At 42.1% G+C, this 17,875-nt stretch overlaps 1 protein-coding gene across 2 annotated transcripts in view; it reads left to right on the top strand.

Moving 5' to 3' along the window:
- Positions 1-17,875, top strand: part of LOC143357393 (discoidin domain-containing receptor 2) — a 246,603-nt gene that overhangs the window by 119,448 nt on the left and 109,280 nt on the right. For both annotated transcript variants that reach the window (XM_076793854.1, XM_076793855.1), the window contains exons 3-4: positions 2,313-2,491; positions 10,839-10,944. In XM_076793854.1, the coding sequence (XP_076649969.1) occupies positions 2,392-2,491; positions 10,839-10,944 (206 nt within the window). In that variant the 5' untranslated portion in view covers positions 2,313-2,391. The remainder of the gene's footprint in view (positions 1-2,312; positions 2,492-10,838; positions 10,945-17,875) is intronic.

The raw sequence follows: 17,875 nt of genomic DNA, 5'->3' as shown, positions 1-17,875 counted from the left end.
CCGGGAATAAAAATGGATCGGCTGACATCGACGGAACGGCCGCGGGAAGCCTACTGGGAGCTTTTAAAACCCGTAGTTTTCCGAATTGATCCTAGTGATTCCCTTTCTGCCTCTTTCTCCCGTTTTTCCATTCATAAATCTTTTTTTCTATCGACAACGGAGCCGTTCTGTTTCCATTGGTCGTGCGATTGCGTATAACGCGGAATTCATCGAAAGTGAATGAAACAAAGAAATCGACTATGCTGTGCTCGGAATTTCTTCATTCGAGCCTTCCTTTCTAAAGGGGACGAATTAATACAGACAGAAATTTAAATATTGCCGGGGAGATTTATATTCTCTTTCAATCTTTCATTCAACTTAAATCGAATAACTTCGTGAATTAAATTGGAAACTTACGTACTGTTATCACGCCTGGGGATACTCGGCGCAGTTGCCGCTTTAATTTTACAAACCGCGCGATACGATTCGGAGTCGACTAAAAAATGGTTTTTGTTCCGAAGAAATTTCCTCCGAGTTTCGCGCGATAACAGTTCGCAGAGCGTGCCGGAGAATGTCTGCAAGGGTGCTGCTTGAAACGGTAGCAATTGCGATGAAAAGTAAAGTCACCATGTATTTGACAGTTTATTTACCGGAGAGCCTATCAACAGCTCACGAGCCGGTCCCGAACATACTCGTGTTTCCGTGTACGAACATTACCGCTCACGAGTTGACTCGTGTCATCATTCCAACGTTGCCGGACGATCAAAGCTAAGTCTCATGTTTCAGTAACCGGTCATATAGTTTTGGTTCAGTATAGTCGGCCCAGAATGCCGCATCCAGACACAGCTGAGTAGTTCTTCGAATATGTTCGCCGGCAGTGTGGACAGTTTTGCGAATAGCGAACAGTGTTCGCTTTGGGGACGGTACATCAAGGCCTTATTAAAATGCCCCCTATTCTGCAACTGTTTGCGAACTTCAGTCTGGGCGAGGTCCGAGGTGTTAAGAAATTGCAATTGTAACTGTACATTATTAAAAGTATAGTTAGTTAAATTATTAAAAATATAGTAGAATTTAATAGTAGTAAACGATATTTAGTGACATTTGATTAAATTATTAAAAATGTAGTTGAATTTAATTATTTGATGAAATTAATAAAAGTATAGCTGAATTTAATAGTAGTAGGAGTATTTGGTGGTATTTGGTTAAATTATTGAAGATATAGTTGAATTTACTAGTAGTAAAGAGTATCCAGTGATATTTGATTGAATTAATAAAAATATAGTTGAATTTAATAGTAATAAAGAATTTTTAATGGCATTTGGTTAAGTTATTAAAGATATAGTTGAATTTAATAGTAGTAGAAAATATCCAGTCGATTGAATTAATAAAAGTATAATTGAATTTAATAGTAGTAAGGAGTATTTGGTGGCATTTGGTTAAATTATTAAAAATATATAGTTGAATTTAATAGTAGTAGAAAATATCCAGTGATATTTGATTCAATTAATAAAAGTATAGTCGAATTTAATACTAGTAGAGAATATTTAATGGCATTTGGTTAAGTTATTAACCCTTAGCACTCGAATGGCGACTGTAAGGCGCCACTAAAAATTGCTGTATCATTATCCAAAATATTTTTTACATTATTAAATTTGTTTGCATTTAATAAACGACTAAACATTTCAGTATTTTACAAGTAAATTGTAGCATTTTCGTATGTATAACATGAAAAAAAAGTATATAGAAGGGAAATATTCTAGGTTGGAAGAAATGTTTCGTTTTGGAGTTAAAATAGCTTCGAGTGCAAAGGGTTAAAATATAGTTGGATTTAATAGTAGTAGAAAATATCCAGTCGATTGAATTAATAAAAGTACAGTTGAATTTAATAGTAGTAAGGGGTATTTAATGGGGTTAAGAAAATTTATAAGGAATTTAGAGGGGATTCAGAAGGGTTTAGGGGTTTTCAATTCCTGGTTGCAAGGTTGTACTGCACGGGAAAATTCGCCTAAAGGTCTGCCCAAGTTTCTTAATAACTCTCACCTTTCCGAAAATCCGTGGTAATCGACGTCAAAGAGTGATCGATCAGTCTCGGAATTAGCCAAAAGAGGAGTCTCGCCGGGGGACTGCATCGAAGGGCAGACCGGTACATCCCGATTTTAACGAAGTCGACGGTCGCGGTGCCTGGCATCGTCTCGCGAGTCGAACGGGCTTTGACAGGGAACATTCGACGGAGCGATTCCGTCGGCCCCTCTCGAAACCCCAGCGCACAAGTTCCACCCTCGAAGAACTATCGTTAGCGGTGGCGTAACGGTCTCGTTCGTTTTTTGTTTCAGGTTGACGAGGCAGAAATGGCACGAGCGGAGTCACGGTGAGAAAAGGGCGAGGGTGAAGCCCTCGCGCGAACCGGCAGCCATGGCGGAAAGCTTCGGTTTCTTCGCCGGGGGTGCGATACCTGCCGTCCGTCTTTCGCTTTTTCTCGCTCTGGCCGGCACCACGAGCGCCGTGGACCTCTGTAAGTACATCTAAGCTGTAATCTGCCGGGGCTTTATAGTTTTCATCGCGGAAACTTCCTCTTATAACTTATTAACGTCCGGCCGTGCCGCGCCGCGCCGCTGCCTCGTTCTCCGCTCACGGAGAAACTGCTTGACCGCGACCGACGAACTTTCGATCCGAAATTGACTTTGGCCCCCTCGCGAAAAGCTGGATTTACCGGCGTCCCCCTCCCCGCGTCCCAAACCCTCCTCCACGACGTCAAATTGGAAACTTTTAGCAGAAAGTTGTATTTAAACAACGTTTCATGGCGGAAAGGGGACGAAGGACGGGACCATGCGAACTCGTAATACGCTCGAGTAATACCGGCTCCTCGTGGCTATACGTGCATCGGCGACGTACGGTTTTGTTTGATAGAAATTACTTTGCGGTGATCGACAAACTTCCGATGTAAAATTGAATCGGGCCGCTGTATGGCGGTCTCCGGTCGAACGGAACGTCTGCGGTGGATTGAGCACGGTGCGGCCCGGCGCGTTCCGAAGTGTCTCCAGTCGCTGTCCCATATTTCCTAAAATAAAGTCTCTGCTGGTTGTCGATGTTCTCAATTGAAAAGTCCAAATTCTTTGTTTTCCAATTCGCCTGTAACTTCCTCCCCTATTTTTCTTCGTTCTAGAAATTAAGTGCACATGTTAAATGCAAACGAAGCTGCGGTATAAAAGTGTTCTTCAAACTTTAGGAGGTTTATACTGGTTACAAAACAATTTAGGAACCACCCTCTTATTCGCCTCCTTCAACACTTGACGTTTTCGTCACCCAGGTATTGATGACATAACAATCAATAAATTCAATAAATGTAAGTCTTATAACTAGACAGCGGATCTTTATGCGAAATAAAAATTGTCTAAGTTAATTGTAAGAAACAGAGGCCAAATAAAAGTGCATTTTCCCCTTTAATAATTTTAACAAGCCGAAAATAGTATAATCGCATCCTTTACAATTTTGTATTTAACTAATGTTCAATTTTAACAGTAACCTTTTGTTTAATTCTCGCTTTCATCGATGTCTTACTTAAATTTAACTGAGGAACATGAATAACAATCGTTATCGAAACCAAAGAGCTAAAAACGTTAACGACTGCCCTTTCATTAAACTTTCTATTTGAAAATTAAATACCTTCCGAAATACCAGGACAATGAACGATTAAAACGTACGAATATCAGTAACGTCGTTGGAAAAATGACAATGGACAAGGATCGTTATCTAAATTTCCTCCGCGGAATAAAAAGGTTGAATTTTAAATTAATGACACAAAAGAGGAGTGTACACTCGATAATATCTCGTCGAACATGCAAAGAAGCTTTACGTTGTGAGCATAATACTAAAATTCCATCAGCGAAGAGGATGAAAGGGGACGGGAGTTTATTACTTTTCTTCTCGGGGCATAAAGATCGTTATTAAACATTGACCCGATTCGCGAATCGACAAGAATTTATGGGACGATCCGTTCGAGGAACGGATAGCGGGCGTTTCATTTCAATTTTAAGGGAAACTTTTGCAATCGGCCGCCGACGATCCGGAATTGGATTTCGAAGGCACGGGTCTCGTTTGTCGTTCACCGAGGTCTCCAAACAATTCCGATACTTCTGACGAGTGAACTCGTTACATCGAAAAGTAACGCGGCTGACGGCGACAGATCGTTTAGCGAAACTAACGGGGCTCGGTGGATGCTGACTAAGCCACTCCGACATGCAAATCGATGCACACCGGTTTTTCGTACGGGTCGAGAGCCGATCATCGGTCAAACGTTCGATGAGAGTAGCTCGCGAGACGTCCGCCGAGGGAAATTTACTTGGACGTTTATTGACCCATTAAATTCCGGCGCCCTTGTCCCGTGACGGGTAAACCAATCTTCTTTGTTGCAACAGGGAATTTTCTCGGAGCTTTGAACGGTCTTCTGCCTTCGAACAGAGCTGACAATCGATGGGCAACCTGCAAATACGGAAATAAACGTTTCGGAAATTTTACGGACTGCAATTCATTCGGTAAACTGCACGTTTCGTGCATTCGTTGCATTTTTCATATTCGCATACGATGCGTACAACGATTCATTTCAATTATTTAAAGGCAGGTTTTATCTTCGTTGAAATGTGATACAACCTTTTGAAGAATATAATATATTTGTGATAAATGATTGTATCAATATTGATGTATGTGTACGATGAGCTGTTTATTTATTGGTTAAACAGATTCGGATAAAATCCTGTTTCTGTATCGCAAAGAATAAGCTGTTATTGTATAAACGTGTTACAATGCATAAACAGTCATTGTGAATACATTGAAATTAATAGAATTTATTATCCTAACGATATCAATTATAATAACAAATTATTCTGACATTACTATGCCCTGCCGGCTGTGTATATTACAGGTAATTATTACACGCTTTTGCAGCTATCGTTTAATTACGGTTCAGCAACTGTACATGTAATAAATAAATGTTTATAAAATATTTAAAAATTTTCTTCTTTTTCTTAATTATTTCAGATTTATGACATGTTATGTAGAATTTTGTACCTGCATATTCATGTCGTTGAATTGAAAAAAGAAACAAATTCCTTTTTGGAAAATATTTTCCTATGGACATACAGACCATAAAAATATAGTTGATAATCTAATTCATCCATCAAAGTTTTACACTTAATTCCAAATACATCAAATTCCTAACATAACAATAAAGAAACAATGAATTCCTCCATTTTCAGTTTTAGACACTACAAAAATTCGTTGTGTCTTTACTGTTATGTTGCAGTTCGATGTGTTTGCCGCAAACGCGTATGAATAAAACACAATTGATAGAATTAAAGTGTAAAATAAACATGGACGAACAAGTACCATCGAGAATCTGTTGGGCAATTTTCATGAGCTCGCAAGGGTTAAAATTCCGAATGCAGTTCAACAGAAAGAAAACCGTAAAACGGTTGAAGTCTGCGTGCGATTTCGTCACTGCAACGTTTTATTTTCCACGGGTTACCGTGGACCTCCTATTAAAATAATAAATCCATTAGTCATTTCGGCACGGGCGATAACAGGGTTCGGATCTCGTCGATCATTCTTGAAGACGCGCGACCCGGAAGAGCCTGGAGTGGAAGAACGGAGGGAGGACTATCGCCATAACTTCGGCGGGTTTGACCGTCCGTTCAATGAGAACGGTTTTTCATTAAAGAAATGGAAACGCTATCGTCGCGCTCTATCAAATAGCTGCTCCTAATTGCGATATAAATTTTCTCGGCGCGTCGACGGAAGAAGTGTCCCCGTTTCGTTCGCCTATTCATCGGGGCGTCGATAGAGGAGAAGTAATTAATGATGTTTTTCTTGGAGGCGAGGCGTAACTCGGCCCGGGGAAGGCTAGCGGCTTCTTGAAAGAGACGCCGAACGTCGTGATTGCAAGGGATGACGACGACGACGGGCGTCTTAACATTGCACTTTGGATCCCGGGATTGAACGATGCGCCGGGTCGCACCTCTTGAACAAGGAGATCGGAGAGGAGCGCCGGTTTTCCGCGCCCCCGAACCGTTATTCAGGATCGATTTACGAGCGCGATATCTCACCGGTGGCTCGTTAGGTCGGACGTGCCGACAAAGGAAACGGATTCTACCGGAGAACGAGCCAAGTTTACCCCGCGCGGGGGTCCGAGAAGTTGCACGGAAGGGTCGTGAGAATTCCGGGGTGGGGGGAGTGCGAGACGCCGATATATTCAGGCTTCATTAATAATAATAGCACGCCATGTTTGATTCTCGAGCGCTCCCTTTGTCTTACCCTCGAGCCGCGTTCCCATCGATCGCCGTCGATTTTTACCGATACACCGCGACCGAGGGATTGATCATCTCCCGCAGTTATCAATCATTGCGGCGGAATTCGCGCTGTGGAGCTACGACCGAGCGAGGTAATGATTCCGGATGAAAAAGTAAATTCTCTTCCGTGAACTCTAGCGTTTACGCGTCCTCGAACGCGACCGCGGAAGAAACCGCTGTTCAAGAAGACACCGAGGGTGTTGACCGTTCTCCATCGATCTCGCCGGGTTCTGACCATTGACTTGCATCTGGCTATTGTGAAAAATAAATAGCTGTGTATAGCGTGGCTTGCTTGGCAATTACTTGCAGCGGCTCGATACCTAACAATCGAAACTGGTTCGTTCCTTCTGTGCTCGCCGTGAGAAGGCACAAGCTGGGTTGGCAAATGCAATTTTCTCTGGGAATAGTTCGGGTGATCCAAAAATGATCTAACGCTGTAAATGTTCTTTCTCTTTGTATTTCAGCGATTGGAAAACGCTTTTACTTGCGCGCGTTGATCTTATACTGTACGACTTCTACGTCTCTAATCATTTCCTAAAAGGAAAAGTATATTATCCATCGTGTGTTTACGTTCGCTTCAATATTGATCCCAGAAGAACGAAATTTCATAGCGATTTAAAAGAGAGGAATTCATACCTGACAGAGTTTGTCTGACCCTTCAACTCCTTAACCCCTCGCCGTATGATGTTCTTCACAGCGATAGTAATTCTTCATCCCTGATAATTTTCTAAAAGAGAAAGTATAATTTATTTCGTCGCTCAAATATCGATACCAAAAGAATTTTTATTTCGACCTAACCATAATGCGAGAAAATAACGACCACAATTGATTATTATTTTGATATTGAGCTTGTTGATTAATGGAATTTCTACAGAAGCTCAGCTGTCTAGGGTTGAAGTAGAGGAGTAACATTCGCAATTCACAGGTTTAGTTTCAAGTTTTCATCGTGTGATACTGAATTTATTAGTCGATATCACTTTTACGAAAGCTTCGTTACGCAGGTTGAACACTGGGTTTACAGGGCCCGGCAAAATGACGGGTTCTAGTATTCTTAATTGACAATTATCGAAATTGTAAATATGCACGAAAGAGAAATTATTCAACAAATTTGTCAAACTAAATGCTAATAAATTTATCTAAATTTATCCAAATCAAATTAAATGCTATGTAACAGCAACCTTTGCTTCGATTTTAAAGTAATTATAAATCATTTTATTTTCCATCGATGCGTATTTAACACTACGTGTACGGGACCCGTCAAAATGGCGGGTTCTAGTATTTTTAATTCGCAATTATCGAAATTGTAAGTATGCACGAAAGAGAAATTATTCAACAAATTTATTTCTTTGGGTATATGCTGTACTCAAAATTTGGATAGATACATTTTCGTTATTTTTATAAAGTAAAGGTAATAGCTAGGCCCGTAAACCTAGTGTTAAAAAATAGGAGTAGCATTCGTACATGAAAGATTTACTTCGAAGTGTTCGTCGCGAGTCTGACTGCTACGGCAGGTTTCTGTTTTTCTTTTCGAATGGTTGGCGTCAATTTCGTGAAAGACAAACAGGTGTAGCAAGGAGCTAAATGGCACAACATTTCGTGTACCATTCCGTATTAGTCGAATTGTGCACAGCCAAGTTGCCCCATTCCCCTGTCCGAAGCATAGACCGATGTTCTTCCCGGGACAAATTCGCAGTCCGTAGGAATTTCATCTTACGATGATAACGTTCCTCGCTCGAAATCCACCGGGCCAGAATTACGGCGGAGGATTCGTCCAAGAATGGTACAAACTTTTACTGATATTAATGGCCACCTACATGCCCATTCTGTTTCTCGATGGCTTAGCAGGGATTCCTTCCGTTATAAGCTCGAATTCCCTGCCATTAATTCTCGCGGAGTCTCTGGCTACTCGAGGCAGAAGCCTGCAACCTCCCATCACGGTATTCCGGTACACCTGCACTCGATATCCGGCATTAGGTGCTATCGTTATTTGCCGCGTATTCCCTCCACTCTGTCGAACGACGCGCCAGCAAATTTTACCGATCCGCGTTTTAGTTGGTAATAGAACTTCGATATGCATAAATTGCAATCGACACGGGCCGACCGTTCCCGCCACGACCACGCTCGCCTCCGTCGATAATCGAACCCATTCTCGTAGGCGAACCGAACGGCCTCGGGAATTCAATGTATTCTTCATTGCACCGGCTCGAAATAATGCAGGCCCTGTTGCGTGCTACTCGGCCGGTCGAGAACGCGAAACTGTTGTTAACACGCCCAGTTAACGATCGAGGACATCATACCAAGCAAATAATTACCATACGGTTTTATATATTGTTTTACCATCGAGTGAACGTAGAAAAAATCCTTGTAATATTTTGAAAAATAGTTTCCTTCTACGTCTCTCGCCGTCTTCGTTCGGAATGCCTTTTCTTTCGCCAACTGGTGTATGGGATTCCGCCAAAACGGGTGTGCCATAAATAAAAATTGAAAGGTTATACAGGGTACCTCAGATAAAGGAGTCCAACTAAATATCTCTTTTATTTCATCCTACAATTTTACCATATTTTTGGTACTCAAGGTCACCTGTAGATCACAACTTAAAACATATTCAAATGTATTTTTCAGCCGATACAAGATAGAATGAAAAAAAAGTTTTCCCGATAAAAAACAAAACCTCGAAAAATCTTTGAAAAAATAACTGGACAAAAGAAATGATGCCATAAATGTTTTTCGTGCCATTAGAAATAAAGGAGATATTTGGGTAGCTTCCTTTAGCTGAGACACCTTGTATACTACATTATGTATTGGAAGTGAATAAACGATATATTTTACAACTATCGACTTAGCTTTAAACGAGAATGGAAAGATTGTGGTTGTGTGATTACATAGAAAGCAGGCAATGTAATGTTGCGATCGTTAATTGATTTGACTAACGATTCGCTTTTAACTTATTCCTTTTGACCCGTTGCTCGCTGTTCATCTCGATGATAGGATTATGATGGAGTAAGACGATTATAGAGTAGAACCCCCTTATTGGTGGATTAAATATCCGCGGTTTTACTCATCCGCTGTTGACCGCAGTCCGAAAAAATTTTACACGTAACTCGTGTCCTCAGATGCCAACGCACACCACTATATCCTTCAGAATGATTTTTTATTACTAGTAAAATTTGCTTTATATGTATGATTATACGACAACGCGATTATAGACAGTATATTCCTTTTATGTTGATAGACTGATTCGGAAATTCGCGAGAATCTTTAGGTAAATGTGGAAAATGTATTTTAACGCAAATCTGTTTATTGTTCATTGGCTTATATATCATGAGATTTACTGTATTAAATGGAAAAACAATCTATTCTTTTGATTACTCATTGCTTATGACTTCGCATACAATTGATTTGATATATGACTCCATTGATACAAATCAAAAGGATTAAAATCAGGAGACAGTGTTTATTTTTTCGCAAATGAAGCGTCGGATGATCAAACTTCTACTTCTTTTGTTTTTACCTATTTTTTTATTTTATTCTTACACCTGATTGTACCACTGATCACGGACCACCCTGTACATTGTGTTAATTCATATTAATATGACAATATCGACAATACGATATGTAATAGATGAATACTTCATATTCAAGCATTCATCCGCAGATACTAAATCCAAAATCGTGGCAATAATAATGAGATTATCATCAATAAATTCATGCGAATGCTAATATAATATAATAACGAATAATAATGCATAATTTAATATGTGTTGACGAATTACTGTTCCCTTTCTAAAATTAAAAGATAGCTATGAAAAGAGCGTATAAAAAAGCCTAAATTGTACTAGAATATAGAATTTTCGACAGGTCCTAGTACAATAGTTTGTAATCAGAGTAAACACTGTGCCACTGAAGGGTTAATCTCCACATTCCAAACCCGCTAAAATGTCAATTCGACTCTGGAATTTTCCAAAATCATGGAACGCGAGTCTAGAACTCAAGCGAGCGCACTTCAGCATCCCAAGAAGTCCATGGAGAGACAGACCATGGTGCCGAGGTGTTTTGAACTTTCCGCGATGCGACGACGCGTGACGGGAACAAAACCGTAAATAACGGCGGGGGGAGTCCTCGCGCTGGACAATATTGTATCAAGATAGTCCGTTCCTGGTAGCAGGATACATTGCGTCCTCGTAACGCTGCCGTGTTCCCCTATGAAACAATTTGATCGGTCCCGGAGATACGGAAACGTTGAGGTAGTCCTTCCTCCCTGGCTCCCATCTCGAAGGAGAGGAGAGACGGTCGTATACAAGAACGTAAACCGGCTCTATCCGGCGGATTCATCTCGGTTAGCTGGTTATTTAGCCGTTTATGATCCAGAAGGGGGTTTGGACCAACAGAGAGAAAGAGAGAGAGAGAGAGAGAGAAGTAGTGAGGGGGGAAAGAAGAAAAAGGGAGAGGGAGCCGGGCATACCCCTATATGTAAATTCGTGGGAGCTTTAACCTGCAGGATCGTTTCGTTTGTTTCAGCCCAATGCATCGCGCCGCTCGGCATGGAATCCAGAGCGATCCCGGACGCGGATATCACGGCCAGCTCTACCTTCGACGCAGGAAACGTCGGCCCGAACCTAGCACGGTAAGCGACGCTTTTTCATTTTCGATAGCACGCTCTCGGCCCGATACCCGGCCATTCGTCATTCGTATCTACCCGGCACCTTCTGTTACGCTGGCTGTGCGCCATCGAATCGCAATCGACCAGACCCACACGCGGGGAGGAGGAACACACGGCATACCTAACGTGTACACCTAACCGTGGCAAGGCCGTGGCACAGGGCCCTCGAGCCTCGCTACGAGGGTGCGCGCTGTCTTTACGACGGTGTTACACGCCAGCTTGTATCTGCGAATAGCTGTTATAACGATGGATCGCGACGAACGGCCCCGCGCTCCTAACTGATGGCGGGATGCCGCGAGGGTAAGCTGTTTCGCGAGCTGCTGCTACTCCGATCGAGAGTTTTACTGCCGCTTGTTCAACAGCCGGCCACATTCCCCATAGAGAATCATGGGAAACCTTCGGAGAGATGTAGTTTCGTCGGAATGAGTATGGGGAATGGGTTTAGGTCTGGGCTTCGGTCGCGAGGTGCTGAACCTCGGATGGATCTGGTGCTATAACTGCGCCGACCATACGCCCTTTATCGAATCCCTCCGATCCGACATCATTACGCCCTACTGACTCTATGGAATATTTGAAAATTAACAAGAGTCCATTCTTGTGAAAAGTACCGAAATTAAATTTTTTTTAATATGAAACAATTCCTGATTTGTCTTTCGCTGAACCTCGGATGGATCTGGTGCTATAACTACGCCGACCATGCATTCTTTATCGAATCCCTTGGATCCGACATTATTACGCTCTACTGACTCCATGGAATATTTCAAAATTAAAAGGAGGAGTCCATTCTTGTGAAAAGTATCGAAATTAAATTATTTTTAAATGTGAAACAATTCCTGATTTGCCTTTTATGTATTTTTTTTTTTTTTTTTCAAGAAAATATGGTCATCGTAATTATAACTAGCTCCAAAAGAAACGGCCTGGAGAGAATTGGGTTGACTTTTACTTTTATATTCTAAAGAAATTCTTAAAACTAGAAATAAATGTAGCTCCAGTATCCTGCAATTATTGCAAACAATTTTCATTTTGAATAAAAATCCGCGGTTTAGTTATAAATATATCTAGCGTATTGAATTGATTATGATAAGAGTTAGCACAGCTTTATTTGACTTTTGTGCATTTTATTTTATCGTATTTCTATCCTCGTTTTCATTTTGATAACTTTGCAAACAAGCGTTTTTTTTTCATCACTTCCTTCTCATATAAACTTAGTGTACCGAACAGATATATTACTGTTATTGTTATTACTCCTGCGAGTTCTCCCAACATCATATCACCAACTACACTAGCATCAAAAATTCAAGAAGTTCTACCGCCGACAAAATCCTTATCGATACCAGAAACGGCAATAACTTGAACACACTTTCGTGCACGAGTCAACGCGGAACTTGGTAACGCTATAATTACTCGCACAAAGTCGTTTAAACGGTAATTTAGCAAATCGTTTACGCAGCCCACGTATGTGTCTGAGGGAGATCGCGTGAAACCTCGCACAGCTCGAGGAGCGTGTCCAAGACGGAAAGTAAATCAGGGATATCGAGACGAAAGAAGTGGACTATTTAATCGTTTTAAACTCGGGATGGGGGGGGGGGAGGGGGCAGTGAAAATTAATACTTCAGTATTCATTAATTGTGACGCGTCCGCCATGAATATTAAAAACGCGGCTGGCCTCGCGACGCTCCAGTGACTCGTTAATGCCTAAAATCCGGTTTATCGGGTTTGCGTGCGCGCATGGCGAAAGACGTTATCGTCCGTAAACAAAGAGAGCACGGCGCGCAGGGGTAATTATTTCTAATCTGACCGTCGCGTCGCGACTCTTTCCGCATTTATATGCGAAAGCGTGCGGCAATTATTCCGCGTTTCTCGCTGTCGCGCCGCGCAAAAAGGGGGCGGAGGGGAGAAAAAGAAAACTAAAACGACAGGAAGAAATAATAAGGAAACGGTTCGATCTCGCGGCGCGGCGGCAGCACGCGAGAAAGTTGATGAATTCTAATCGGTCGGACGGCTGATGCATAATTCCAGGAAGAATAAATTCCGCCGGGAAACAACGTGCAATTAAATCACCGCCGCTTCGTGTCTCGCGTTTTTCCGGCAGAGTCGCGGGCACGAGACGCGTCCGTTCCGCCGGCGACGGTAATTAATGTTCACGTGGAGAAGCCGCGTCCCGAAGAAGCGGTGTTTATCTACGCGACTTCCTCGCAATTAATTTCCCGTTAATAGTTCGATCCAACCCGTTGATCGAACGCGTGAAAGCGTGTCCCGTGTTTATCGTTATTCGACGAGGGACACGTCCAGTCGCCCGACGCAAATAGACCATCGTACTCGTTAACCGAACAAGAATACGGTGACGTCTCGCTAATAGTTCATGGTGCGGGGCCAGCGACGAGAGAACCCGAGCACCTCATTAGCTCACGCTGAGCCTCTCCTTGTAACTACCGAGCCAAGACAAAGACAGCGTACTGACACTTCCACCGACGAACTGATCTTACACTCTTACAGGTTCGCGAGTACAGTAATGCCTCGATATATGTGAAAATTTCAGGTGTGAAGTGTCACTTGTACCGTGCACGGACACCGTTCCATGATCCCATGAATTCGAATGGTAATACCAGAAACTCTAAATTATTATTGTAACATCTGCAAAATCATATTGCTCTAAAATAGACCTGAATGAAGAAATTTCTAATAAATTTGAACAGGGGAACTCGTCCCCGACGGGTTAAATGTCGAAACTAAAAAGTTTACAAATACCCAATATTTTCCTCGTAGCAGTGCGTGTACAATTTTTTAATCAATTTGTTGTCACGTAAAATAGACATATATACAGTGTTTGTGAATAGTTTTGTACGAGAATTACAGAAGAGAAAGATCGTTGTCTGATGCAAATTTCCGTGGATACAGTGTGAATAGCTTACCAGTCTGGCAAAAATTAGATTACACCTATTACGCGTATATACATTTAGAGACGCGTTTGAAATTTCGATACGGCCGTGGACAAGGGTGGCGAAACACGACAATGCCTCGGCGTAAGGGAACAATTTATTCCGCAAAATCCTTGCCCGTGATAATTACAACCGGTGCGGGTGGAAAGAAACAGGCCATTCGTCACCGAGAAAAAGCCACATTTCCGTGAACCGTGCTCGGAGGGTTCCGTTCGCCGTGAACATTAGAAGCACGCCAGCCCGCGGCCCTCTAATACAATTATCACGGAAGGATGTTTGACGTGCTCCGCCGGCGTAAAAAGAATATTACACCTGGCTAGTGGCAAAGGGTTGGCCATGTAACGCCTCTTGTAGCCGACAGTGCAACGCATGAATACAAGATGCGATGGTAGCGCGTGCGCCAGCTCTCCTCTCTACCCCTTTACCGTCGCGTTCCTCTGCACCCTGTCGCTGCCGGTCCTGCTGTTCCGTCTCGCTCGCGGTTCATCCCCCTGTTCGGTCTCTCTTTCTCGCTCTCTCTAGGCGCGCTCTCCCATCCCCGGCGTTTAGATATTAATGCGTAGGGTCCAGTATTCACCGGCGGTTGCAGTGCAACAGCGGTTTATACGAATATTCCATCCCACGGGACATATCCGCTGTACAGGCCGCGGTTGTAACTCGGAGCGAGAGCCAAGCCGGCCGAGCAACGAGGAACACAAAGCGAGATAGAGAGACGGAGAGAGAGAGAGAGAGAGCCGGTCGGCGGCCCCGCGGGCTCTCCGATATTAATACATTCCATTACCGCAGACAATGACCGGCTGAATGGGCCTCTGACTCTTGATGAGCTCCGGGGCGCCCCCGCATCAAATTCGAGAGTCTCCTTCGCTCTCTCGTTCACGTCACCGTCTAATTTAATACACCGCGACCCCGGGCGAAGGTGCTTAGAATGGCTGATGCGCCGGCGAGTTTTGCCACGCGAGAAAAGAATGCACGGGATGCTTACGTACGGGTCGCCTTAGATTCCCCGACAGCCACCATATTGGTCTTCACTCGTAGTGTGAACTATGGACCACTTTGGCGATAAACTCGGACCTTGCAAGCGGATCAAGCGACTGGTCCTCGAGATCTTCAAGCTCGACACGTTGATTGCGGCACGATCACCCCCAAAATATACCGCAATCAAAACTGCAGAGTTAAAGCTTAACATAAGGTTTATTAACCTTTAGCACGTGAATGGTGATTGTAAGGCGCCACTAAAAGTTGCTGTATCATTATTCAAAATATTTGTACATTAGTAGATTTGTCTGTATTTAATAAATTACTAAACAATTCAGTACTGTACGAGTAAATTACACCATTTTCGTTTGTATAACATGAAGAAATGTATATAGAAGGGAGAAATATTCTAGGTCGGAAGAAATGCTTCGTTTTGGAGTTAAAATAGCTTCGAGTGGAAAGGGTCAATAATTATTATACTGCAGATCTTTATGCTTTTTCGGCTTCTAAAAATATTCGAAAAATGCTAGAATATAAAATTCGACAGAATTTTGTACGATTTTTATTTATTTTAGATCTACAAAGTCCACTACCACGGAAAATAAGACTTTGGTCCCACTTTCCTAACGTGTGTCTACAAAAACTGAAAATTCCATAAACAGCCGCAGTCGAATAATCACTATGAAGAAGTTTGCACTTTACACCATAATTTATGACAATTGTTCTTAAGTAAAGCAATAGCGCCGGTCACGGATGACCACCGTGACACTTACCTTAAATATCTGATTGGTCCATGTTTTTCGTTAATAACTCCTTAACAATGTCGAGGCGGGCATTTTTGCAATGTAGAATATTTTGGGACACTCTGTATAATCCGTAATAATAAAATACCATAGGCGCATAAAAATCCGCAGTCAATCAATTATACAGCACCAGGAATGCGTTCGTGATTCCGACAGTTAATTTGTACCGCGATAAGAACCCCTTACAACATCCACCCCATCAACAAGTTAATTAAATGACGGCGAACGAAGGGAGTTCAATTTAAATAAATCAGAATCAACGCTGAAATTTATTATCCTGTTGCGTCCAAGAGATACAGTTTCAATGCACTGCCTTGCCCGAATCTTTGTTAAATTAAACAGTTGTACGTGTGATGTCATGGCAGAAGCTTTGTCAGGCACACGTAGTTCTGTTTGATGACTTGTCCGAGTCTCGCTTTGGCTACACTGCGAGAGGGTTAATTACTCCGCTCTGCTTTTTCGTCTGTCCCCGTTCATAATTGCACACTTTACATGAACACAGACAGCGGGATGCAATTCTGTGCAGGAATCTTTAGGAACTAGACGAATTCCCGTTGGCTGAACGCAATATTTAAATTTTCACCAACAACTGGTTTGCAAAAGAAGTAATTCTGAATATCTGACACTTGAACAATATTTAATACAGTGACCTGAAAATTCATTTAGCCAAGAAAATGCTAATTGAAAATGATTGAAAATTAATAACATTCATCTTCAACTCGCTTCATTTTTGTAACTACAAAAAATTTCTTGTCGAGTATACAGAAAATAGTATTTTTATTTAACTTAGATTTATATTCGTGTTTCAAAAAATTTATGAAAGTATATGGAAGGTCAACAGTGTTTTTCTTTAACTAGCCTTAGATTTGTCCTTTACGCTTTATGCTAATACTAAACAAAAAATTAACCGGAAAGGGTATTTCCCAAAATTCCAACGACATTTCGTTACCTGGCCGAGATTCATTCGCATATTAAACACGTCCGCGATGTGATTTAATTAACCGGCGTTTCGATTTTCATTTATTAAGGATCGATGATGGAATGGTAACGTTGCCAGGGTAATTTAATGCGAGCTTCCTGCTTCGGCGGGGGAGGTGATCGATGGGCGAATCACCGAAGACGCTTTTCACACGGTGGAAAAAATTCGCAAGAACAAAGACGGGGAAATAAAATACAAAGTTTCGTAAGGGTGAAAAGCGGGCTCTGCGCGGGGCAAGCTGGGAAATTGCTTCCGGAAAGATCACGAAACGATTCCTTGTCTATACAAAACAATCTTCGAGCGTGCCCCGTCTCGAAAAACCGAGCACTCAGCCCGGCTTTTACTTCCTTCAAGAATATCGCCCAGCTGCCGGTTCTTTCGCGCGCGTCTCTCTCTCCGCACTTGTTCTTGCTTCCGTTGAACAGCGTTACCGGAATGGACGCAATTAAGATGGCGGGAAGGACGATGCACCGTTCAAAGAAACTGCGGCGGAGTCAAAAGGCAACTCGCCACCGACGAATTTCGTCCCTCGGACGAATATAGACAACGATTCACCCGGAGAAATTCAATTGCAATTGGCCACTGAAAGCACGACACTTCGCGACGCTCCTATTCGTTCGTTCACCTCGGATCGTTCGTAGGGGTTAACCGTTGCCACGAAGAAACACGAACAAAGTAAACGCAAGAGGCTCGATAAATGTACATTTCTGTAACAATTTTTCTATAGTCCCAGTGTTCGGGACTCTACCGAGCACCAGACACGATTTAGCGATCGTTTTATTTTTTTTTCCTACCCTGGTCCATTCACTCATCGCTTCCACTCCATCGCGACATTGGGGAAATTGAGAGCCTGATGAAGTTATTTAGAATGAATGGGGATCGTAATTTTGTTAAATGGACGGAGATATTTTCTGGAAAAATTATTAATACTAATAATGTGATGATTCTGAAATTATTTTTGTAATATCTATTTTGAGGCATTCATTTTGCAACTTATTTTACACTATTTCATAAAAATTTATGGAGCAGGTTTTCTTAACTGTGGCTTTTACGAAAATTATAGCTTTTCTATCAGGAAAATAAATTAAGGAAATACAATGTGGAGTCATATTTTCTGGTGACCTTAATTCACCCCTTCACTGAAGAAGACCAAGATTGTAATGACAAGTCCGCGGACTTTTTGCAAAATAAAAATTTTC

The sequence above is a fragment of the Halictus rubicundus genome, chromosome 9 (genome assembly GCF_050948215.1).
Source record: "Halictus rubicundus isolate RS-2024b chromosome 9, iyHalRubi1_principal, whole genome shotgun sequence".
Classification (NCBI taxonomy): domain Eukaryota; kingdom Metazoa; phylum Arthropoda; class Insecta; order Hymenoptera; family Halictidae; genus Halictus; species Halictus rubicundus.
This window is presented reverse-complemented; position numbering and strand designations above follow the sequence as displayed.